Source organism: Coregonus clupeaformis, unplaced genomic scaffold (assembly GCF_020615455.1).
Source record: "Coregonus clupeaformis isolate EN_2021a unplaced genomic scaffold, ASM2061545v1 scaf0160, whole genome shotgun sequence".
NCBI classification, from domain to species: Eukaryota; Metazoa; Chordata; class Actinopteri; order Salmoniformes; family Salmonidae; genus Coregonus; species Coregonus clupeaformis.
The window spans coordinates 351,828-378,073 of record NW_025533615.1 but is presented as its reverse complement, the minus strand read 5'-3'; the positions used below and the strand labels follow the sequence as shown (position 1 = coordinate 378,073).

The following is a 26,246-nucleotide window of genomic DNA, read 5'->3' as shown; positions in this document are numbered from 1 at the left end:
TGCTTTTTTCAGCTCTTCCACACTCACTTTACGGAATTAAAAATTACAACGCTTGTCTTTCATAATTTGTTCAGATATATTTGGATGTATAGTGTCAGCGTTTGTTGCTGGCATGTCATGCCTAAGTTTGCTAATATGTGTCTTAGAAATTTAAAACAAACAGCTAAGTGTGTTTTTAAGTCTTGAAGCGTTGTATCGCCACCAAACTCTTCTAGCCAATAAGGAGTAGTTAGAAATATGACAACACCAAACTGTTCTATATGTAGCCAATAAGGAGTAGTTAGAAATATGACAACACCAAACTGTGCTATATGTAGCCAATAAGGAGTAGTTAGAAATATGACAACACCAAACTGTTCTATATGTAGCCAATAAGGAGTAGTTAGAAATATGACAACACCAAACTGTGCTATATGTAGCCAATAAGGAGTAGTTAGAAATATGACAACACCAAACTGTTCTATATGTAGCCAATAAGGAGTAGTTAAGAGAGAGAGACACGTGGGCAATTTGGCGGGAAATGGGAGGGCGGGAGCCTTGTACTCCCAAAGGTGGGGAAGGCAGATGAGCTCCGCCTCCACGGGTGGTGGATTCAATCCCAGTGCTAGGCACAAATCTTTTGTTTTAAGCCTTTGTGCGTGTGTGTGCGTGCGTGTGCGTGCGTGTGTGTGCGTGCGTGCGTGCGTGCGTGTGTGTGTGCGTGCGTGCGTGTGTGTGTGTGTGCGTGCGTGTGTTTGCCTATAGGACTGTGTAATGTTGCAGTGTGTGTGTGCGTGTGTTTGCCTATAGGACTGTGTAATGCTTCTGTTGCAGTGAGCTAATCCAGGTAATTCCTCCTCTAGTGAGGGTGCAGGTGTTGATCATTTAGACTGCTTACCAAACGGTACCCTGTTCCCAATTTAGTGCATTACTTTTGACCAGATGGGCTGTCATTTGGGACACATCTGTAGACTAGCAGCAGAGGAGGAGGAGGAGGAAACCAGGAAGAACAGACATTCTAAGATGAATGGAAACAGTCTCCCAACAGTCCTAGCCTGGCTTTAATTCAACAACAAAAAAGCAGCGGAGAAAACTCTAATTATTGTGCATGTGTAAGGAATGTAAGGAAGGGAGGGAGGGAGGGAAGGAGTGAGGGGAGGGAGGGAAGGAGTGAGGGAGGGAGGGAGGAGGGAGGGAGGAGGGAGGGAGGGAGGGAGGGAGGAGGGAGGGAGGGAAGGAAGGAAGGAGGAAGGGAGGGAGGGAGGGAAGGAGGGAGGGAGGGAGGGAGGGAGGGAGGGGGAAAGAGGAGGGAGGGAGGGAGGGAAGTAGGGAGGGAGGGAGGGAGGGAGGGAAGGAAGGAGGAAGGGAGGGAGGAGGGAAGGAGGGAGGGAGGGAGGGAGGGAGGAGGGAAGGAGGGAGGGAGGGAGTCAGTACAATAAGAATAGAAACCTAAACCTTCGCCCCGTTTCAGCACCACTTCATCAGTGGACAGCTCCCTTCGGCACCACTTCAGCAGTGGACAGCTCCCTTCAACACGCAGCACTCAGCCGCGTGGAGATGAGACGTTCACTGGCACAAAATAAACAGTTTGTCTCATGTCTCATAATCACAGCATTCCTGTCTGGAACGCCACAAACTTTACCTGCCACCAGGGTAGCATCTACAGGGATGAACGTCACTTTCAGCCAAGTCTTTAATGCCATCAGCACACAGATGAGATGTAATGTTTAAAGCCTAACTGCAGAAATGCCACAAAAAAATATAACTTAATGGTGTTTCTCAACTAGAGAACTGTTCTAATATATTATTTATTCACCAAATTATTGATCAATATATTTCTGAAATAATTACATTTGATTGGATTAATTTTAGCCTACGCCCTGTGGCTCTTCTCTCACTTCAGCTTACGCCATAAATGTCAAATTAACATGAACTCTTTAGCCATATGTTCCAAGCCTTGTCAACCGTGGACTCTTCATGATTGGTTCATCATATCAGACAGAGAGCTCATTGGACCCTATCATTTGATCCATGTGAACAGAACACAGGGGTTAATAAATACACACACCCCGTGCCAAACGCAGCACTACATCATGCAGCACTCTTCTTCCATATTTGGGGCTTTAAACAAAACACTAGGTGGCAACCACGTTTAGCAGAGGGAGAGGGAGAGAGAGAGAGCGAGAGCGAGGGGGGGAGAGAGAGAAAGAGAGAGGGACAGAGAACAAGAGAGCGAGAGAGGGACAGAGATTAAGAGAGAGAGAGAGAGAGAGAGCGAGAGAGGAGGGGAGAGAGAGAGAGAGAGGGGGACAGGGAACGAGAGTCGAGAGAGAGAGACAGAGAGAGAGAGAGAGAGGGGGGAGAGAGAGAGAGGGACAGAGAACGAGAGAGAGAGAGAGACAGAGGGAGAGAGAGAGAGAGAGCGAGAGAGAGCGAGAGAGAGCGAGAGAGAGAGAGAGACAGAGAGAAAGAGGAAGAGAAAGGGAGAGAGGGTGGGGGATGAATTACGTAGTCGTGGGACAGAGAGTTAGGAAGGACGGTCAGCTCGTAGCATTCAGCGCTGCAGCTGGGGGAAGGAAGGAGAGGGAGAGGGAGAGCTGCTGCAGAATTTTCGGAAAACACTGGATGATGAGGCTGTGAGAGGCTCTAGTAGATAGATAGATAGATGGATTATTATGTACAGGTAAGGAATACACCAGCGTAGTAGCAGCATACTAGCCTATTTGATTTAACGGTGGATTAACCCGTTGTAGCCAGGTGAAGCCAGGCTGCCTCCTCTCCTCTTCAGCCGTAACAGACTACACACCAGGAGAGAAGATGGGTTGTGTCCGTGACGCTACCGCCTGGACACAGTCTGGGGACCGACCCGGTGACGCTGCCGCACTGCCTCCCCGCTTTTAGATGGCTCACACATTTGACACTCGGAAAACAGGTGTCAGGGAAGTGTCGTCACGAACCCCGGAAGCCGGAGGTGTGAGACGCTTCAGCAGAGAGAAAGATGGCAGCAAAATCCGATGGTCGGGGGGTCGTCCGGGGATTCGCCCAGCTGCACAACCTGGACGAGGTGGTGGGGACCGGCGAGGGCGACCCGAGGGAAGGCAGCTCCTTCCACATCTGCCACTGCTGCAACACCTCGTCCTGTTACTGGGGCTGCCGGAGCGCCTGTCTGCATTACCTCCACGACAAGAGGAGAGGCGGGGGAGGACAAGGGGACGCAGGGCCGGGGCGGCCGCCGCAGGAGGAGCGCCTCTGGCTGGACTGTCTGTGGATCATCCTGGCCCTGTTCGTGTTCTTCTGGGACGTGGGGACAGACCTGGCGCTGGCCATCGACTACTACCACAAGCACGACTACCTCTGGTCCGGACTCACCCTCTTCTTGGTGCTGGTGCCCTCGGTGCTGGTCCAGATCCTGAGCTTCAGGTGGTTCGTGCAGGATTACACCGGGGGCGGTCTGGGCTCTGTGGAGGGGCTGAGCAACCGGAGAGCTACGGCAGGGCTGAGAGCGCAGGGAAGGGACAGGTGCTGCCTGCTCTCTGTGTGGCTGTGGCAGACCCTCATACACATCTTCCAGATGGGACAAGTATGGAGGTAAGATGGAGACGAACTAGGGGATGAAGAACTAGTCTGAAACCCCTCCTCTTCCTCTTTCTCACCCACCCTATGAAACCCATCTCCTCTTTTCTCCTCCTCTCGTCCTCCTCTCCTCTGCTCACCTGTTTCTCTGTGTCACCTGGTATAACCCCCTGGTACATGACCAACAGTGAATCTGTCCGTCTGGTCTGATGTGTGTGTCTGGTTTCACCAGTAGTCTTATCGGGTTTATTTTTTTTCTGTCAGCTTTTCACGAGGGATTGTTTTGCTTACACTTTCCCACCAGTTCAGTATCCGCTCTGAGATTACAAGGTTGGGAGTTCGATCCCTGGCTGAGTCATACCAAAGACTGTAAAAATAGGGCCCGATGTGTCTCAGCATTAAGGAGATAGATTTGGGGGCTGTGATGAACTAGCTTCCTGTCCAGGGGATGAACTTCTACATCAAGCTACCTCACACTACAAAAACAGTAGATCTGCTCCTATGAACTGTTCCGGCTCGCACAAGGCCACTTCCCTTTGCTTTACTTGCACCCTGACACTCCCACCTATATGACAGGACAAACTGTTACCCAGTCTCACGTCATTGCTTCTCAATAGCTTCAGGACTTCATGAGTTGATGTCTCCTATATTGTAGTGTGGCACCATAGCTTGGGTATAGGGAGGGAAGAGGCTTTTTGTGCAGAGAGAGAGAGAAAGAAAAAGAAAGAAAGAAAGAAAGAAAGAAAGAAAGAAAGAAAGAAAGAAAGAAAGAGAGAAAGAAAGAAAGAAAGAGAGAAAGAAAGAAAGAAAGAAAGAGAGAAAGAAAGAAAGAGAGAAAGAAAGAAAGAGAGAATGTATCGCAGTGAGAGCTGAGTCAGGCGTGCAGTTATATTGCATGTGAGGATTCTAGGCGCCAACGGTCCACATGCCCTCACGAAAACAGCAACCGGCGGCGGCGAGACCAGCGTCTGTTTTCATGGCTACCGCTACGTATACAAAATATTTTCCACTCTCACAGACGTGATGTCATCCAATCCTGGCTCGGACTTCGTTCACATTTCACTGCTGGGCTAATATTCGAAACGATAACGTGGGCCGGTGAGACCCGAGCGCATCTGTCCAGGCAAGGCCAGCCTACTCAAGGTCCAATTTGTGTAACAGCTAGTAGTAGTAGCGTTGCTGTAAACTGGCGTTGCACACTGAGCCGGAGCCGATCCGTTGATTTAGACTGAGGTTCTCAGAACCCAGAGTTTTTTTTTCTTTTTTTTTTTTCTTTCTTTTTTTGGTGCAGACAGACGCAGTGCCTGACATTTAATGGGAAATGTAGCCTGGTTGTAACGGGAAAATGTAGCCTGGCTGTAATGCATGACGGCTGTTTCAGTGTGTGGCCAGTGTTAGCGGACACTGGCAGCTCAGTTTATTTGAGATTAGCTGCATACATGGTCTCAGTGTTTATAATTTTCATGCATGTAGCCTATTTATGCATCCAGTGATGGCAAAATGCATTTGACCTTTTTTACCTGACCCATGGAAAGATAAAATATGTGTCTGTATCGTGTGGTGGTGTGTGTGTTTTTCGGTGTGTCTTCACACTCGACAGCTGCCTCTCTCTCATCAGCCAGATGGGTTTTAAAGCTGTTTTGATGTTGTCGCCAGTCCCCACACATATTTAATTTAAGAGTACCTTCCGTCCCTCCCCAAATCTAGCACATCCAAAATTACCCATCTGAAAAAAATGAGAGTCAAATAAGAGTCAAATAACAAAATTAAATCAAATCGATGTTTATTGGTCACGTACACAGATTTGCAGATGTTATCGCAGGCGCAGCAAAATGCTTGCATGTCTAGCTCCAACAGTGCAGTAATATCTAACAATAAAAAATTATAAACATATAATCCAGAAAAAATACATTAAGAAAATAAGAAATATCAGAACTAGCAATGAGACCAGAATTATTAAAAAAAAATAAAAAATAATAATAATAATAATATATATATATATATATATATATATATATATATATATATATATATATATATATATATATATATATATATATAATGGTGTGTTAAGACAGTATGGACAGTGGATGAATAGAAAAGGTGTGTACGGCAGTAGTTATATAGGATGACTAGAATACAGTATGTTCAGAGCCATCAGGAAGTATTCAGACCCCGTGACTTATACAGTATGTTCAGAGCCATCAGGAAGTATTCACACCCCGTGACTTATACAGTATGTTCAGAGCCTTCAGGAAGTATTCACACCCCGTGACTTATACAGTATGTTCAGAGCCTTCAGGAAGTATTCACACCCCGTGACTTATACAGTATGTTCAGAGCCTTCAGGAAGTATTCACACCCCGTGACTTATACAGTATGTTCAGAGCCTTCAGGAAGTATTCACACCCCGTGACTTATACAGTATGTTCAGAGCCTTCAGGAAGTATTCACACCCCGTGACTTATTCCACATTCTGTTGTGTTACAGCCTGCATTTAAAATGGATTACATGAAATTGAGATTTTGTGTCACTGATCAACACACAATACCCCATAATGGCAAAGTGGAATTATGTTTTTAGAAGAAGAAGAAGTTAATTAAAAATGAAAAGTCAATAAAACATTCAACCCTTTTGTTATGGCAAATCACATAATAAGTTGCATGGACTCACTCTGTGTGCAATAATAGTGTAACATGCTTTTTTAATGACTACCTCATCTCTGTATCCCACAGATATATAATTATCTGTAAGGTCCCTCAGTTGAGCAGTGAATTTAAAGCGCAGATTAAACTACAAAAAAACTGGAGGTTTTTCCAATGGTTCGCCAAGAAGAGCATCTGTTGGTAGATGGGGAAAGAAAGCAGGCATTACATATCCATTTGAGCATGGTGAAGTTATTAATTACACTTTGGATGGTGTATAAATACACCCAGTCACTACAAAGATACAGGCGCCCTTCCTAACTCAGAGGAAAGAAACCGCTCAGGGATTTTACCATGAGGCCAATGGTGATCACAGAGTTTAATGGCTGTGATAGGACATAACTGAGGATGGATCAGCAACATTGTAGTTACTCCACAATACTACCATAAATTACCAACTTGACAGAGCTTGAATAATTTTTTCTACGTAAATATTTTTGTACAATAATATTTTACAATCCAGGTGTGCAAAGCTCTTAGAGACTTACATAGAAAGACTCACAGGTTTAATGGCTGCCAAAGGGGATTCTAACATGTATTGACTCAGGGGGTTGAATACTTACAGTATCTAATCAAGATATATTTGTGTTTATTTTCCATGAATACAAAAAAAAGTTTAAATGTATCTTCCAACTTTGACTTTACAGAGTATTTTGTATAAATCGTTGACATTTTGTAAAAATGTAATCCATTTTAATCCCACTTTGCAACACAACAAAATGTGGATGCATTGGGCTCCCTCTGGAGAGCCCTGCGGTGCAGTTGCCGTACCAGGCGGTGATACAGCCCGACAGGATGCTCTCAATGGTTCATCTGTAGAAGTTCATGAGGGTCTTAGGGGCCAAGCCAAATTTCTTCAGCCTCCTGAGATTGAAGAGGCTCTGTTGCGCCTTTTTCACCGTGCTGTCTGTGTGAAGGGACCATTTCAGGTCCTCAGTGATGTGCACGCCAAGGAACGTGAAGATTTTGACCCTCTCCGCGGCCCCGTCGATATGGGTGTTCTCCCTCTACTGTCTCCTCTAATCCACGATCAACTCCTTCATTTTGTTGACGTTGAGTGGGAGGTTATTTTCCTGACACCACACTCCGAGAGCCCTCACCTCCCCTCTGTAGGCTGGTCTCATCGTTGTTGGTAATCAAGCCTACTACTGTTGTGAATATCAGCAAACTTGATGATTGAGATGGAGACGTGTGTGGCCACGCAGTCATGGGTGAACAGGGAGTACAGGAAGGGGGCTGGGCACGCACCCTTGTGGGGCCCCTGTTTGACGATCAGCGTAGTGGAGGTGTTGTTGCCTACCTCCACCACCTGGGGGCGGGCCCCTGTGTTGAGGATCAGCAGAGAAGAGAGGAGGAGAGGAGACAGACTAGGGAAAGGAGATGAGGAAGTAACTGTTCAGACAGACCCATAGGGCAGTTTTCAGGTGTCCAGGAAACCGCCCCATAGTTTCTATGAGGAAGTGACTTTATTTTTATTTTTTTTATTTTTATTTTTTTTAGGGGGAATGGATCAGCTTAATATTGCAGATAGATTGTATCTTCTATCAATGTAATTGTCTGCATCACTTCCAATCCCCCATGTTTTTTTTAAATGTTTTTTTTTATATATATACTCCCCTTTATTACTTTTCAACCCCACCATCCTTTCCCTACTTGGAGTAAATTAGTGAACAACAATGCCCAGGCCTCTACTTCCGGTCTATACTTACTATCTACACCTTATGGACAGAGTTAATTTTACAATAATTCTATTATATATATATATATATATATATATATATATTTTTTTTTTTAATTATTTTTATTTTTTGCTCCTGAACTTCTTCTACTCTCAACCTCTCCGATGAGGAAGTGACTTAAGACTGTTGCTGTCTTGCTGGTTCCTGGTTCACCCAAGGAGGCATCATTTCGTTTTAATGTTAGTATTTTATTAGGGTAATCATGTGATTCATATACACTACTAAATGCAAGTGCGACACACAAAAATTAAAATACAATAACAAGGAGGTGTGTTGCAAATAGGCCTACACGTTTAGCTAATTTCAGCTGACGTGAATATAGCAACCTTGTTTCTATAATTACCGCCCATAATGGGTATCCTGGGGTAAAGTATATACCTTTTACAGTTACCACCTCCAATGGGTTTCCTGGGGTAACATGTAATCTCTTAAACATGTAGGCCTTTTGATTCAGTTACCACCCGCTATGGGTTTTATTAGGTAAAATGCAACATTTAATGAACATGAAATAACCAAGCCTTGAATCTTAATTCTTGTTACAGTCTATCGTGTTACAGTCTACCACCCATGAAGGGTTAGCTGAAGTATTGTGCTAGTCTTTGGACCTGCTCATAAAAATGAACAAGATCCCTTTGAATCAGATGGGAGGTGTTAGGCTCCTGCTGATATAAACTGAACCAGAATCAGATGAGATTCACCAGTGTTGGGGAAGCTATTCTGAAAATATAGTTTACGAAGTTATCAATTACTTCACACTAGAAGAAGTTAAACTACAGTAAATATTGTTTACATAACTAAAGTTACTTGGGGAAAAAAAATTGTTCACTACTTCCAAACTACTTTGTGAAAAGATATATGATCTAAATCTGAAATGTCATAGACTACAAATTACAGGAACAGATCACTCTGTAACAACATTTGAGTTAGCCTATTAATCACAAAAAGTGAGAATTAGGCAGGTCCGATGCCAAATAATGACATTCTTGCATACTTCACCCATATTGTTATACATTTTTGCACAAAAAAAAAAAATGTGTGTTGTTCCAATATTTAGCTACACCACTACAAGGCAACAAACATAATGAACTACTAAAAACACTACGTAGATTTGAATTTAGTTGAACTAATGTAGTTCACTACTCCCCAACACTGAGGTCCTTGGCTCCTGCTGTGGCTGTCACCTCAGCGATCAGCGTTAACAGACGTGAACTCAGCAAACTGAACTTTCCTCCCTCTAAAGTTTTCAACTTAATGGTTTCCTCAGCAACTCCTCTGTCACGCTGATTAATGATTAGAAGACAGGCGTAGGAAAACGTAACAGGGGTTTTATTTTCTCCACCAAACACAAGGTACGTCATGAACAACGACGGGGACGAAGCCCAAAACAAACACGTATATATATTTATATATATATAACCCAGGGATGTAACCCAAACAAAAGAGCAAGGTGTAAACCTCTAAACAATACACGGTACTCACGAGACCAACGGACATGGGGACAATAATGGACAAGGACAATGGGGAACAGAGGGCACAGACACAGTTGAAGTCGAAAGTTTACATACACCTTAGCCAAATACATTTAAACTCAGTTTTTCACAATTCCTGACATTTAATCCTAGTAAAAATTCCCTGTTTTAGGTCAGTTAGAATCACCACTTTATTTTCAGATTGTGAAATGTCAGAATAATAGTAGAGAGAATGATTTAATTCAGCTTTTATTTCATTCATCACATTCCCAGTGGGTCAGAAGTTTACATACACTCAATTAGTATTTGGTAGCATTGCCTTTAAATTGTTTAACTTGGGTCAAATTGTTTAACTTGGGCCTTCCACAAGCTTCCCACAATAAGTTGGGTGAATTTTTCCCCATTCCTCCTGACAGAGCTGGTGTAACTGAGTCAGGTTTGTAGGCCTCCTTGCTCGCACACGCTTTTTCAGTTCTTCCCACACATAGGATTGAGGTCAGGGCTTTGTGATGGCCACTCCAATACCTTGACTTTGTTGTCCTTAAGCCATTTTGCCACAACTCTAGAAGTATGCTTGTGGTCATTGTCCATTTGGAAGACCCATTTGCGACCAAACTTTAACTTCCTGACTGATGTCTTGAGATGTTGCTTCAATATATCCACATAATTTTCCTTCCTCATGATGCCATCTATTTTGTGAAGTGCACCAGTCCCTCCTGCAGCAAAGCACCCCCACAGCATGATGCTGCCACCCCCGTGCTTCACGGTTGGGATGGTTTTCTTCGGCTTGCAAGTTTTTTTTTACATTTAAATTTTTAGTCATTTAGCAGACGCTCTTATCCAGAGCGACTTACAGTTAGTGAATACATATACAGTGGGGAGAACAAGTATTTGATACACTGCCGATTTTGCAGGTTTTCCTATTTACAAAGCATGTAGAGGTCTGTAATTTTTATCATAGGTACACTTAAACTGTGAGAGACGGAATCTAAAACAAAAATCAAGAAATTCACATTCTATGATTTTTAAGTAATTAATTTGCATTTTATTGCATGACATAAGTATTTGATACGTCACAAAAGCAGAACTTAATATTTGGTACAGAAACCTTTGTTTGCAATTACAGAGATCATACGTTTCCTGTAGGTCTTGACCAGGTTTGCACACACTGCAGCAGGGATTTTGGCCCACTCCTCCATACAGACCTTCTCCAGATCCTTCAGATTTCGGGGCTGTCGCTGAGCAATACAGACTTTCAGCTCCCTCCAAAGATTTTCTATTGGGTTCAGGTCTGGAGACTGGCTAGGCCACTCCTTGACCTTGAGATGCTTCTTACGGAGCCACTCCTTAGTTGCCCTGGCTGTGTGTTTCGGGTCGTTGTCATGCTGGAAGACCCAGCCACGACCCATCTTCAATGCTCTTACTGAGGGAAGGAGGTTGTTGGCCAAGATCTCACGATACATGGCCCCATCCATCCTCCCCTCAATAAGGTGCAGTCGTCCTGTCCCCTTTGCAGAAAAGCATCCCCAAAGAATGATGTTTCCACCTCCATGCTTCACGGTTGGGATGGTGTTCTTGGGGTTGTACTCATCCTTCTTCTTCCTCCAAACACGGCGAGTGGAGTTTAGACCAAAAAGCTCTATTTTTGTCTCATCAGACCACATGACCTTCTCCCATTCCTCCTCGGGATCATCCAGATGGTCATTGGCAAACTTCAGACGGGCCTGGACATGCGCTGGCTTGAGCAGGGGGACCTTGCGTGCGCTGCAGGATTTTAATCCATGACGGCATAGTGTGTTACTAATGTTTTTCTTTGAGACTGTGGTCCCAGCTCTCTTCAGGTCATTGACCAGGTCCTGCCATGTAGTTCTGGGCTGATCCCTCACCTTCCTCATGATCATTGATGCCCCACGAGGTGAGATCTTGCATGGAGCCCCAGACCGAGGGTGATTGACCGTCATCTTGAACTTCTTCCATTTTCTAATAATTCCGCCAACAGTGTTTGCCTTCTCACCAAGCTGCTTGCCTATTGTCCTATAGCCCATCCCAGCCTTGTGCAGGTCTACAATTTTATCCCTGATGTCCTTACACAGCTCTCTGGTCTTGGCCGTTGTGGAGAGGTTGGAGTCTGTTTGATTGAGTGTGTGGACAGGTGTCTTTTATACAGGTAACGAGTTCAAACAGGTGCAGTTAATACAGGTAATGAGTGGAGAACAGGAGGGCTTCTTAAAGAAAAACTAACAGGTCTGTGAGAGCCGGAATTCTTACTGGTTGGTAGGTGATCAAATACTTATGTCATGCAATAAAATGCAAATGAATTACTTAAAAATCATACAATGTGATTTTCTGGATTTTTGTTTTAGATTCCGTCTCTCACAGTTGAAGTGTACCTATGATAAAAATCACAGACCTCTACATGCTTTGTAAGTAGGAATACCTGCAAAATCAGCAGTGTATCAAATACTTGTTCTCCCCACTGTATATATATTTTTTATACTGGCCCCCCGTGGGAAACAAACCCACAACCCTGGCGTTGCAAACGCCATGCTCTACCAACCGAGCTACATCCCTGCCGGCCATTCCCTCCCCTACCCTGGGCCAATTGTGCACTGCCCATGAGTCTCCCGGTCGCGGCCGGCTGCGACAGAGCCTGGATTCGAACCAGGATCTCTAGTGGCACAGTTAGCACTGCGATGCAGTGCCTTAGAGCACTGCGCCACTCAGGAGTTAAGTGTCAAGTGACCCCCTTTTTCCTCCAAACATAACGATGGTCATTATGGCCAAACAGTTCTATTTTTGTTTCATCAGACCAGAGGATATTTCTCCAAAAAGTACGATCTTTGTCCCCATGTGCAGTTGCAAACCGTCGTTTGGTTTTTATATGGCGGTTTTGGAGTAGTTGCTTCCTCCTTGCTGAGCGGCCTTTCAGGTTATGTCGATATAGAACTCATTTTACTGTGGATATAGATACATTTGTACCTGTTTCCTCCAGCATCTTCACAAGGTCCTTTTCTGTTGTTCTGGGATTGATTTGCACTTTTCACACCAAAGTACGTTCATCTCTCGTAGAACGCGTCTCCTTCCTGAGCGGTATGACGGCAGCGTGGTCCCATGGTGTTTATACTTGCGTACTATTGTTTGTACAGATGATCGTGGTACCTTCAGGCGTTTGGAAATTGCTCCCAAGGATGAACCAGACTTGTGGAGGTCTACCATTTTTTTTCTGAGGTCTTGGCTGATTTCTTTTGATTTCCCATGATGTCAAGCAAAGAGGCACTGCGTTTGAAGGTAGGCCTTGAAATACATCCACAGGTACACCTGCAATTGACTCAAATGATGTCAATTAGCCTATCAGAAGCTTCTAAAGCCATGACATCATTTTCTGGAATTTTCCAAGCTGTTTAAAGGCACAGTCAACTTAGTGTATGTAAAATTCTGACCCACTGGAATTGTGATACAGTGAATTTTAAGTGCACAACATACATACATGCACAAAGTAGATGTCCTAACCGACTTGCCAAAACTATAATTTGTTAACAAGAAATTTGTGGACTGGTTGAAAAACGAGTTTTAATGACTCCAACCTAAGTGTTTGTAAACGTCCGACTTCAACTGTATACACATACTAATCAGGGGGAATGGGAACCAGGTGTGGTAATGAGACAAGACAGTCCGAGGTTGATGGTAATGATCCATGTCAGTGACGCCTCGAAAGCCGGTAAACGTAGACCTCCGGAACTGGTGAACAGAATGAGCAGCGGTACCGGGGGGATCCGTGACAGCCTCCTTCCACCACATTCACACCCAGCACCGTCCACCTGTCACACACGTACACACAGATCAGTACATACTTAGGTATCAACTCAAGGGCAGAGCTACATTTAAAATAAGAATACACGCTTTATACACTTAAACCCAACATTCCATACGTCATTAATACTCTGTTCCACTGAGGCAGGCCCTGATATCCTAATGTCACTGCACCAGTGTTCTTTAAACAACCTGAGAGAACCTCACGTCTGTTAGTCGGTGAGCTGAGCAGAGTATCATGTCACACGCAACACAACTTAAGTCCTTACTCTCCTGAGGCTTTGCTTACAATTGCTTTCTCTAAGCAGGCCATGATATCCTGATGCCAATCTTTAACTTTAACCCGAACACCAGATGTGCTCCGGAGGGAGACGCCACAAGCTATTTAGGTCAGAGGCGGCTGTGCTGTGATTTTATTAGGCGTTTTAGTCCTTTTTTTTTTAAATCTTTTTTTTTAAAGCTAAATGTTGCCGCTTGCTTGAGTGATTTAAGATGGCAGGGAGTTCCATGCTATCGTGGCTCTGTGTATTACTGTGCGTTGCCTTGAATTCGTTTTGGCTATCGGGACTGTAAAGAGGCTTCTGGTTGCATGTCTTGTGGAATATGTATGTCTGTCAGAGCGGTATGTTAGTTGATTGAATAGACAGTTTTGAGTTACTAACACATTAATATTTCTTACAAAAAACGAGAAGTGATATAGACAATATCTCCTCTATGTTGAGCCAGGAAACATGCACTTAGTTAACATTAGCTCTATGTGATCATTGCAAGGCCAAGACGTGCTGCTCTGTTTTGGCCTGTACCTTTATTAGATTCTTTCTTGCAGCACCTGACCATATTACCGGGCAATATGGGATACAACTACAGCCTGTAGGACTTGTTTGGTCAAGTGTAGTTTTAAGAGTGCTGAGCATGTCTTTATCGCAGACAGACCTCTCCCCATCTTTACAACCATTTGAATCTATATGCTTTGACCTTGACAGTTTTACAATCTAAGGTAACACTGAGTAATTTACTCTCCTCATCTTGCTCAATAGGGACATTTTTTATTATCAGATCCAGCGGAGGTCTAGACCTTAGGAAATTATTTGTGCCAAATACAATGCTGTTAGATTTAGAGATGTTCAGGACCAGTTTATTATTGGCCACCCATTCTAAAACTTACTGTAACTCTTTGTTAAGGGTTTCAGTGACTTCACTAGCTGTGGTTGCTGATGCGTATATGGTTGAATCATCAGCATACATGGACACACATGCTTTGTTTAATGCCAGTGGCAGGTCATTGGTAAAAATAGAAAAGAGTAGAGGGCCAAGAGAGCTGCCCTGCGGTACACCACACTTTACATGTTTAATATTAGAGAAGGTTCCATTAAAGAAAGCCCTCTGTGTTCTATTGGATAGATGGCTCTCAACCCATGATATGGCAGAGGTTGAAAGCCATAACACATATGTTTTTCCATGAACAGATTATGGTCAATAATATCTGGTGAAACACAATTTTTTTCTCCAAACGTTTGCTAAGAGCCGGCAGCAAGCTGATTGGTAGGCTGTTAGAACCAGTAAAGGGCGCCATTCTTGGGTAGCAAAACTACTTTAGCTTCCCTCCAGGTCTAAGGACAAATTATTTTCTCCAGGCTCAGATTGAAGATACAGTATGTTTCCAACTGTAGATGCTCTACAGATGTCCATACTATCAACAAACTAGGGTTAAGGTTAGGGTTAGGGTTAGGGTTAAGGTTAGGGTTAAGGTTAAGGTTAGGGTTAGGGTTAGGGTTAGGGTTAAGGTTAGGGTTAGGGTTAGGGTTAAGGTTAGGGTTAGGGTTAGGGTTAGAGTTAAGGTTAAGGTTAAGGTTAGGTTAAGGTTAAGGTTAAGGTTAAGGTTAGGGTTAGGCTAGGCAGGTTAGGAAGGTTAAGGTTAGGGTTAGGGTTAGGTAGGGTTAGGGTTAGGCCAGGTTAAGGTTAGGTTAAGGTTAAGGTTAAGGTTAAGGTTAAGGTTGCAGGTTAGGGTAGGTTTAGGTTAAGGTTAGGGTTAGGTAGGTAGGTTAGGCCAGGTTAGGCCAAGGGTTAAGGTTAAGGTTAAGGTTAAGGTTAGGGTTAGGGTAGGTTAAGGTTAGGGTTAGGTTAGGTAAGGTCAGGGTTAGAAGGTTAGGTAGGTAGGTTAGGTTAGGGTTAGGGTAGGCCAGGTTAGGGAAGGTTAAGGTTAGTAAGGTTAGGTTAGGGTTAGGGTAGGGTAAGGTTAGGGTTAGGTAAGGTTAAGGTTAAGGTTAGGGTTAGGTAGGGTTAAGGTTAGGTAGGGTAAGGTTAAGGTTAAGATTAGGGTTAGAGGTTAGGGTTAGAGCTAGGGTTAAGGTTAAGGTTAAGGTTAGGGTTAGGTTAGGTTAGGGTTAAGGTTAAGGTTAAGGTTAGGGTTAGGGTTAGAGCTAGGGTTAAGGTTAAGGTTAAGATTAAGGTTAGGGTTAGGGTTAGGGTTAGGGTTAGGGTTAGGTTTAGGTTTAGGGTTAGAGCTAGGGTTAAGGTTAGGGTTAAGATTAGGGTTAGGGTTAAGGTTAGGGTTAGGGTTAGTAGATAGTTAGTTAAAATGTTACTGACAGTCTGTAGAGCATCTCTCTTCCACACTAACTTTACAAAATTAAAATGTACATCGCTTTTCTTTCATAATTAGGTATTTTATGCATGAATATGATGGCTCACAGTTTGTTGTTGGCATTTCATTCCTGAGTTTGTCCACTTTGCCATTGAAGTAGTCATTGAAGTAATTGGTCACATCAAAGGGTTTTGTGATAAATGAACCATCTGATTCAATAAAGAATGGAGTTGAATTAGTCTTTCTGCCCATCATTTCATTTTAAAAAAAATTCCATAATATTTTATATAATTTATCTTAGTTTCATAATACAGTTTCTTCTTCTTTTTGTTGAGTTTAGTCACATATTTTCTCAACTTGCAGTAAGTCAGCCAGTCAGATGTGCAGCCAGACCTATTAGCCACTCCTTCTGCCCCGTCTCTTCCAACCGTACAATTTTTCAATTCCTCATCAATCCATGGAGCCTTAAAAGTTCTAACAGTCAGTTTGTTAACAGGTGCATGTTTATCAATAACTGGAAGAAGCAATTTCATAAATGCATCAAGTGCAGCATCTGGATAATCCTCATTACAGACATTTACCAATCAATCTTCTTTACATCTTTACTGTAGGAATCACTACAAAACGTTTTTGTATGATCTCTTATACACTATTTCAGGCCCAGCCCTTTGGGATGTTGGCTTTTTATTGGATACAGTGCAGGCATTGGAAAACCTCACTGGTTGCGTTTTCTAGACAGTCTCTGTGGTCACTACATCCAACGGGTGTGGAAAGTGTTCTGCAGCGTTAGTAAAAATATGAATCAATACGCGTGGATGATATACAGTGCCTTCAGAAAGTATTCACACCGCTTGACTTTTTCCACATTTTGTTGTGTTACATGGTGGGATTTAAAATGGATTTAATACTCTATTTTTTTTGTCAACGATCTACACCAAATACTCTAATGTCAAAGAAAATTATGAAAAATAAAACACTTAATATATCTTGATTACATAAGTATTCACACCCCTGAGTCAATACATGTTAGAATCACCTTTGGCAGCGATTACAGCAGTGAGTCTTTCTGGGTAAGTATCTAAGAGCTTTGCACACCTGGATTGTACAGTATAAAGTCTAAGGGATTTGGCCTTTACTGCTGTAGACCATAGAAACGCATTGAATAACACATTCATAAATGGGAAAAAAAGTTAATCATAAGGCGGCAGGTAGCTTAGTGGGTAAGAGTGTTGTGCCAGTAACCGAAAGGTCGCTGGTTCTAATCCCAGAGCCGACTAGGTGAAAAATCTGTCGATGTGCCCTTGAGCAAGGCACTTAACCCTAATTGCTCCTGCAAGTCGCTCTGGATAAGAGCGTCTGCTGAATAAATGTAAATGAATAAGGTTTTGAAGTGTCTGTCCTCAACCTAGGAGATGTAAGACAGCTCAGGAAGTGTCTGTCCTCAACCTAGGAGATGTAAGACAGCTCAGGAAATATTTTTTTGGACACATGTTTAACCCCTTATTTTTGTTGGCACAAAACTACCTCCATACTTACATTAATTTGTATGGGTTACCGTTAGACAAGTCCCTTGTAGGGGTTGTAGAGCAAAACAGAGAACACCATCATGTTCGTGAGAGTCCCCCCTTTCTACAGTGGGGTCATATTAGTTTGTAGCCCAAACGGTTCGGACTCTACAGACAAAAGTTGGCACATCAACGTTGCCGAATTCAGACGTGTCCCGTGACACTTGTGGGAGTCATAGAGCAAAACGGAGAACCCCATTGTGTTCGTGAGAGTCTCCCCTTTCTATAATTTGAGGGCAAAACTGTTCGGATGCTACAGACGTTTTTGTGAGAAGACCAATATTCGGGATGTCTCCTGGTCTAACAAACAGCGCTGTAGCTCTGCCACTTTCCACCGCAGCTGAGAAAGGGCGACATCGGCAGATGGGGTGGATTGAGACACAGCCATGAAAACCCCCCGATATCGCTAGCTTAAACTGATGAGGATTTTTGTATGATGTTACTTAGACTGGCGCACCGGTGCATCAATAGACTCTAGGGGGTTACAATTCTTCAAGCTCTGTAAAGTTGGTTGTTGATCATTGCTTGACAGGCATTTCCAAGTCTTGCCATAGATTTTCAAGCCGTTTTAAGTCAAAACTGTAACCACTCAGGAACATTCAAAGTCATCTTGGTAAGCAACGCCAGTGTATATTTGGCCTTGTGTTTTAGGTTATTGTCCTGCTGAAAGGTGAATTTGTCTACCAGTGTCTGTTGGAAAGAAGACTGAACCAGGTTTTCCTCTACGGTTTTGCCTGTGCTTAGCTCTATTCAGTTTATTTTTATCCTGAAAAACGACTTAGTCCTTGCCGATGACAAGCATACCCATAACATGATACAGCCACCACCATGCTTGGAAATATGAAGAGTGGTACTCAGTGATGTGTTGTGTTGGATTTGCCCCAAACATAACACTTTGTATTCAGGACATAAAGTTAATTTCTTTGCCACATTTTTTGCAGTTTTACTTTAGTGCATTGTTGCAAACAGGATGCATGATTTTTAATATTTGTATTCTTTACAGGGTTCCTTCCTTTCACTCTGTCATTTAGGTTAGTATTGTGGAGTAACTACAATGTTGTTGATCCATCCTCAGTTTTCTCCTATCACAGCCATTCAACTCTGTAACTGTTTTAAAGTCACCATTGGCCTCATGGTGAAATCCCTGAGCAGTTTCCTTCCTCTCCGGCAACTGAGTTAGGAAGGACGCCTGTATCTTTGTAGTGACTGGGTGTATTTATACACCATCCAAAGTGTAATTAATAACTTCACCATGCTCAAAGGAATATTCAATGTCTGTTTTATTTTTATTTTTTATCAACCATAGGTGTCCTTCTTTGCGAGGCATTGGAAAACCTTCCTGGTCTTTGTGGTTGAATCTGTGTTTGAAATTCACTGCTCAATTGAGGGACCTTACAGATAATTGTGTGGGGTGCAGAGATGAGGTAGTTATTCAAAGATCATGTTAACCACTATTATTTAATGGGTGTGAAAGGCACTGTAGTTTCTGTAGTGTTTGTAAACACCCTGGTAGGTTGATTAATAACCTGAATCAGATTACAGGCTCTGGTTACAGTGAGCAGCTGCTTCTTGAGCGGAACAACCATAAAATAGACCTCTCTGTTAACATCACGTACACTGTCAAGAATTTCACACATTTCATCCGGATACCAAACGCTAGCGCTTTAGTGGTCGATAGCAGCACCCCAAAATTAGGTGAAGCTGCAACCACAACACTTCAACAACATTTGACATGAGATCCCACTCTGAGCTTCACAGGAATTTGGCATCTGAATACATACAGTGACACCTTCCTATCTAATAATAAATAATAATATGCCATTTAGCAGACGCTTTTATCCAAAGCGACTTACAGTCATGCGTGCATACATTTTTGTGTATGGGTGGTCCCGGGGATCGAACCCACTACCTTGGCGTTACAAGCGCCGTGCTCTACCAGCTGAGCTACAGAGGGGGGTGACGTGACAGGCAGATATCAATGTCAGGGACGTAAGTGACCCATGCCGGGTCGCCTAGTGGCTAGCTGGTTGGCTCAGGGTTAGAGGTCAGGGGTGAAATGCTTGTTCTCAACCTCCAGAGCGCTACAGTGGATCCCACATAGCAGCCAGTGGGATTGAGCTGGTAGCATCACATCATGCGATACATGATCCCAGCATGTCCTATAACAACATGCAATACATGATCCCAGCATGTCCTATAACAACATTCAATACATGATCCCAGCATGTCCTATAACAACATTCAATACATGATCCCAGCATGTCCTATAACAACATTCAATACATGATCCCAGCATGTCCTATAACAACATTCAATACATGATCCCAGCATGTCCTATAACAACATTCAATACATGATCCCAGCATGTCCTATAACAACATTCAATACATGATACTAGCCTGTCCTATAACTGCATGCAATACATGATCCCAGCATGTCCTATAACAACATTAAATACATGATACTAGCCTGTCCTATAACTGCATGCAATACATGATCCCAGCATGTCCTATAACAACATTCAATACATGATACTAGCCTGTCCTATAACTGCATGCAATACATGATCCCAGCATGTCCTATAACAACATTCAATACATGATCCCAGCATGTCCTATAACAACATTCAATACATGATACTAGCCTGTCCTATAACTGCATGCAATACATGATCCCAGCATGTCCTATAACAACATTCAATACATGATCCCAGCATGTCCTATAACAACATTCAATACATGATCCCAGCATGTCCTATAACAACATTCAATACATGATCCCAGCATGTCCTATAACAACATTCAATACATGATCCCAGCATGTCCTATAACAACATTCAATACACGATCCCAGCATGTCCTATAACAACATTCAATACATGATCCCAGCATGTCCTATAACAACATTCAATACATGATCCCAGCATGTCCTATAACAACATTCAATACACGATCCCAGCATGTCCTATAACAACATTCAATACACGATCCCAGCATGTCCTATAACAACATTCAATACATGATCCCAGCATGTCCTATAACAACATTCAATACATGATCCCAGCATGTCCTATAACAACATTCAATACATGATCCCAGCATGTCCTATAACAACATTCAATACATGATCCCAGCATGTCCTATAACAACATGCAATACATGATCCCAGCCTGTCCTATAACAACATGCAATACATGATCCCAGCATGTCCTATAACAACATTCAATACATCAATCAATCAATCAATTTTATTTTATATAGCCCTTCTTACATCAGCTAATATCTCGAAGTGCTGTACAGAAACCCAGCCTAAAACCCCAAACAGCTAGTAATGCAGGTGTAGAAGCACGGTGGCTAGGAAAAACTCCCTAGAAAGGCGAAAGCCTAGGAAGAAACCTAGAGAGGAACCAGGCTATGAGGGGTGGCCAGTCCTCTTCTGGCTGTGCCGGGTGGAGATTATAACAGAACCATGCCAAGATGTTCAAAAATGTTCATAAGTGACAAGCATGGTCAAATAATAATCAGGAATAAATCTCAGTTGGCTTTTCATAGCCGATCATTAAGAGTTGAAAACAGCAGGTCTGGGACAGGTAGGGGTTCCATAACCGCAGGCAGAACAGTTGAAACTGGAATAGCAGCAAGGCCAGGCGGACTGGGGACAGCAAGGAGTCACCACGGCCGGTAGTCCCGACGTATGGTCCTAGGGCTCAGGTCTCTCAGTTGGCTTTTCATAGCCGATCATTAAAGAGTTGAAAACAGCAGGTCTGGGACAGGTAGGGGTTTCGTAGCCGCAGGCAGAACAGTTGAAACTGGAATAGCAGCAAGGCCAGGCGGACTGGGGACAGCAAGGTGTCATCATGCCCGGTAGTCCTGACGTATGGTCCTAGGGCTCAGGTTCTCAGAGAGAAAGAGAGAACGAGAGAATTAGAGAGAGCATACTTAAATTCACACAGGACACTGGATAAGACAGGAGAAGTACTCCAGGTATAACCAACTAACCCCAGCCCCCCGACACATAAACTACTGCAGCATAAATACTGGAGGCTGAGACAGGAGCGGTCCGGAGACACTGTGGCCCCATCCGAAGAAACCCCCGGACAGGGCCAAACAGGAAGGATATAACCCCACCCACTCCACCAAAGCACAGCCCCCGCACCACTAGAGGGATATCCCCAACCACCAACTTACAATCCTGAGACAAGGCCGAGTATAGCCCACAGAGGTCTCCACCACAGCACAAACCAAGGGGGGGCGCCAACCCAGACAGGAAGATCACGTCAGTAACTCAACCCACTCAAGTGACGCACCCCCTCCCAGGGACGGCATGAAAGAGCACCAGCAAGCCAGTGACTCAGCCCTGCAACAGGGTTAGAGGCAGAGAACCCCAGTGGAGAGGGGAACCGGCCCGGCAGAGACAGCAAGGGCTGTTCGTTGCTCCAGCCTTTCCGTTCACCTTCACACTCCTGGGCCAGACTACACTCAATCATATGACCTACTGAAGAGATAAGTCTTCAGTAAAGACTTAAAGGTTGAGACCGAGTCTGCGTCTCTCACATGGGTAGGCAGACTGTTCCATAAAAATTGAGATCTATAGGAGAAAGCCCTGCCTCCCGCTGTTTGCTTAGAAATTCTAGGGACAATTAGGAGGCCTGCGTCTTGTGACCGTAGCGGCACGTATTGGTATGTACGGCAGGACCAACTCGGAAAGATAGGTAGGAGCAAGCCCATGTAACGCTTTATAGGTTAACAGTAAAACCTTGAAATCAGCCCTTGCCTTAACAGGAAGCCAGTGTAGGGAAGCTAGCACTGGAGTAATATGATCAAATTTCTTGGTTCTAGTCAGGATTCTAGCAGCCGTATTTAGCACTAACTGAAGTTTATTTAGTGCTTTATCCGGGTAGCCGGAAAATAGAGCATTGCAGTAGTCTAACCTAGAAGTAACAAATGCATGGATTAATTTTTCTGCATCATTTTTGGACAGAAAATTTCTGATTTTTGCAATGTTACGTAGATGGAAAAAAGCTGTCCTTGAAACAGTCTTGATATGTTCGTCAAAAGAGAGATCAGGGTCAAGAGTAACACCGAGGTCCTTCACAGTTTTATTTGAGACGACTTTACAACCATCTAGATGAATTGTCAGATTTAACAGAAGATCTCTTTGTTTCTTGGGACCTAGAACAAGCATCTCTGTTTTGTCCGAGTTTAAAAGTAAAAAGTTTTCAGCCATCCACTTCCTTATGTCTGAAACACAGGCTTCTAGCGAGGGCAATTTTGGGGCTTCACCATGTTTCATTGAAATGTACAGCTGTGTGTCATCCGCATAGCAGTGAAAGTTAACATTATGTTTTCGAATAACATCCCCAAGAGGTAAAATATATAGTGAAAACAATAGTGGTCCTAAAACGGAACCTTGAGGAACACCGAAATGTACAGTTGATTTGTCGGAGGACAGACCATTCACAGAGACAAACTGATATCTTTCCGACAGGTAGGATCTAAACCAGGCCAGAACTTGTCCGTGTAGACCAATTTGGGTTTCCAGTCTCTCCAAAAGAATGTGGTGATCGATGGTGTCAAAGGCAGCACTAAGGTCTAGTAGCACGAGGACAGATGCAGAGCCTCGGTCTGACGCCATTAAAAGGTCATTTACCACCTTCACAAGTGCAGTCTCAGTGCTATGATGGGGTCTAAAACCAGACTGAAGCATTTCGTATACATTGTTTGTCTTCAGAAAGGCAGTGAGTTGCTGCGCAACAGCTTTTTCTAAAATTTTTGAGAGGAATGGAAGATTCGATATAGGGCCGATAGTTTTTATATTTTCCGGGTCAAGGTTTGGCTTTTTCAAGAGAGGCTTTATCACTGCCACTTTTAGTGAGTTTGGTACACATCCGGTGGATAGAGAGCTGTTTATTATGTTCAACATAGGAGGGCCAAGCACAGGAAGCAGCTCCTTCAGCAGTTTAGTAGGAATAGGATCCAGTATGCAGCTTGAAGGTTTAGAGGCCATGATTATTTTCATCATTGTGTCAAGAGATATAGTACTAAAACACTTAAGTGTCTCTCCCGATCCCAGGCCCTCGCAGATGTGCAGATCCAGGACAGCTAAGCCCTGGAGGAATACGCAGATTCAAAGAGGAGTCCGTAATTTGCTTTCTAATGGTCATGATCTTTTCCTCAAAGAAGTTCATGAATTTATCACTGCTGAAGTGAAAGCCATCCTCTCTTGGGGAATGCTGCTTTTTAGTTAGCTTTGCAACAGTATCAAAAGAAATTTTGGATTGTTCTTATTTTCCTCAATTAAGTTGGAAAAGTAGGATGATCGAGCAGCAGTGAGGGCTCTTCGGTACTGCACGGTACTGTCTTTCCAAGCTAGTCGGAAGACTTCCAGTTTGGTGTGGCGCCATTTCCGTTCCAATTTCCTGGAAGCTTGCTTCAAAGCTCGGGTATTTTCTGTATACCAGGGAGCTAGTTTCTTATGACAAATGTTTTTCGTTTTTAGGGGTGCAACTGCATCTAGGGTATTGCGCAAGGTTAAATTGAGTTCCTCAGTTAAGTGGTTAACTGATTTTTGTCCTCTGACGTCCTTGGGTAGGCAGAAGGAGTCTGGAAGGGCATCAATGAATTTTTGTGTTGTTTGAGAATTTATAGCACGACTTTTGATGCTCCTTGGTTGGGGTCTGAGCAGATTATTTGTTGCGATTGCAAATGTAATAAAATGGTGGTCCGATAGTCCAGGATTTTGTGGAAAAACATTAAGATCTACAACATTTATTCCATGGGACAAAACTAGGTCCAGAGTATGACTGTGGCAGTGAGTAGGTCCAGAGACATGTTGGACAAAACCCACTGAGTCGATAATGGCTCCGAAAGACTTTTGGAGTGGGTCTGTGGACTTCTCCATGTGAATATTAAAATCACCAAAAATTAGAATATGATCTGCTATGACTACAAGGTCTGATAGGAATTCAGGAAACTCAGAGAGGAACGCTGTATATGGCCCAGGAGGCCTGTAAACAGTAGCTATAAAAAGTGATTGAGTAGGCTGCATAGATTTCATGACTAGAAGCTCAAAAGATGAAAACGCCATTTTTTTTTGTAAATTGAAATTTGCTATCGTAAATGATAACAGCCTGTCCTATAACAACATTCAATACATGATCCCAGCATGTCCTATAACAACATTCAATACATGATCCCAGCATGTCCTATAACAACATGCAATACATGATAACAGCCTGTCCTATAACAACATTCAATACATGATCCCAGCCTGTCCTATAACAACATTCAATACATGATCCCAGCATGTCCTATAACAACATTCAATACATGATACTAGCCTGTCCTATAACTGCATGCAATACATGATCCCAGCATGTCCTATAACAACATTCAATACATGATCCCAGCATGTCCTATAACAACATTCAATACATGATAACAGCCTGTCCTATAACTGCATGCAATACATGATACCAGCATGTCCTATAACTGCATGCAATACATGATCCCAGCATGTCCTAGAACAACATTCAATACATGATAACAGCCTGTCCTATAACTGCATGCAATACATGATACCAGCATGTCCTATAACTGCATTCAATACATGATCCCAGCATGTCCTATAACAACATGCAATACATGATCCCAGCATGTCCTATAACAACATTCAATACATGATCCCAGCCTGTCCTATAACAACATTCAATACATGATCCCAGCATGTCCTATAACAACATGCAATACATGATCCCAGCATGTCCTATAACAACATGCAATACATGATCCCAGCATGTCCTATAACAACATTCAATACATGATCCCAGCATGTCCTATAACTGCATGCAATACATGATCCCAGCATGTCCTATAACAACATTCAATACATGATCCCAGCATGTCCTATAACAACATTCAATACATGATCCCAGCATGTCCTATAACAACATTCAATACATGATAACAGCAAATCAGACTGTGGCTGCTCAAATCCTCTGTTGTTTCAAAACTAGATGCTAATGTAGGTTTTGTGATCAACCAATTTCCGCGCACTGTGAAAGAACAATCCAGAATACTTAATACTAGCAGGAGTGTTGGCCCACTAACACGAAGGCTGCTGGTTTGAGTCCCCGAGCCGACAAGGTGAAAAATCTGTCTGTCCCCTTGAGCAAGGCACTTAACCCTAATTGCTCTTGTAAGTCGATCTGGCAAATGACTGAAATGTAAATGTGGCACCTGGAACTTCAGTATGCTGTACATCAACATCATTACGGAAACCTTTCAACACCCAAAGCTAGTTGGAAAGAACAGCTTCCTGGTTCAGTGTGCTGGTGTCTCCTTGAACCCAGCTGTGTGTGTGTGTGTGTGTGTGTGTGTGTGTGTGTGTGTGTGTGTGTGTGTGTGTGTGTGTGTGTGTGTGTGTGTGTGTGTGTGTGTGTGTGTGTGTGCGTGCGTGCGTGTGTGACGGACAGCTTAATCAGTGGAAGCCCAAATCAGTGTCTGCCTAAACAGGCTCATCTCCCCTGAGGAAATCCATCAGAAAGTTGTGCAGCTCTTTGATTCTGTAAATACCAACTTCACATATTTTTACTGTCTTTGTCTGTTCTCTCTCACATAAACTCACACAATAGCACACACATTAACACACACACACACACACATCCTATAGCTCCTCCCACCATCCACCTCCGATCCACGCAGAGCGATGTGGGTGTAAGAAAATACACAGTGAGCAGATTAGTTGCAATGGAAGAGTTTTTGTAAGGAACTGCGTATGTTTTTTTTCTAGTATGTGGAGCTCTGCTGCTGAAACACCTCAGT

General features: G+C 43.3%; 1 protein-coding gene across 1 annotated transcript in view; it reads left to right on the top strand.

The window, feature by feature from the left end:
- Positions 1-2,423: 2,423 nt before the first annotated feature.
- LOC121552254 (XK-related protein 6) overlaps positions 2,424-26,246 on the top strand; it is a 186,602-nt gene continuing 162,779 nt past the window's right edge. The window contains exon 1 of the mRNA XM_041865015.1: positions 2,424-3,567. Coding sequence (XP_041720949.1) covers positions 2,978-3,567 — 590 coding nt within the window. The 5' untranslated portion in view covers positions 2,424-2,977. The remainder of the gene's footprint in view (positions 3,568-26,246) is intronic.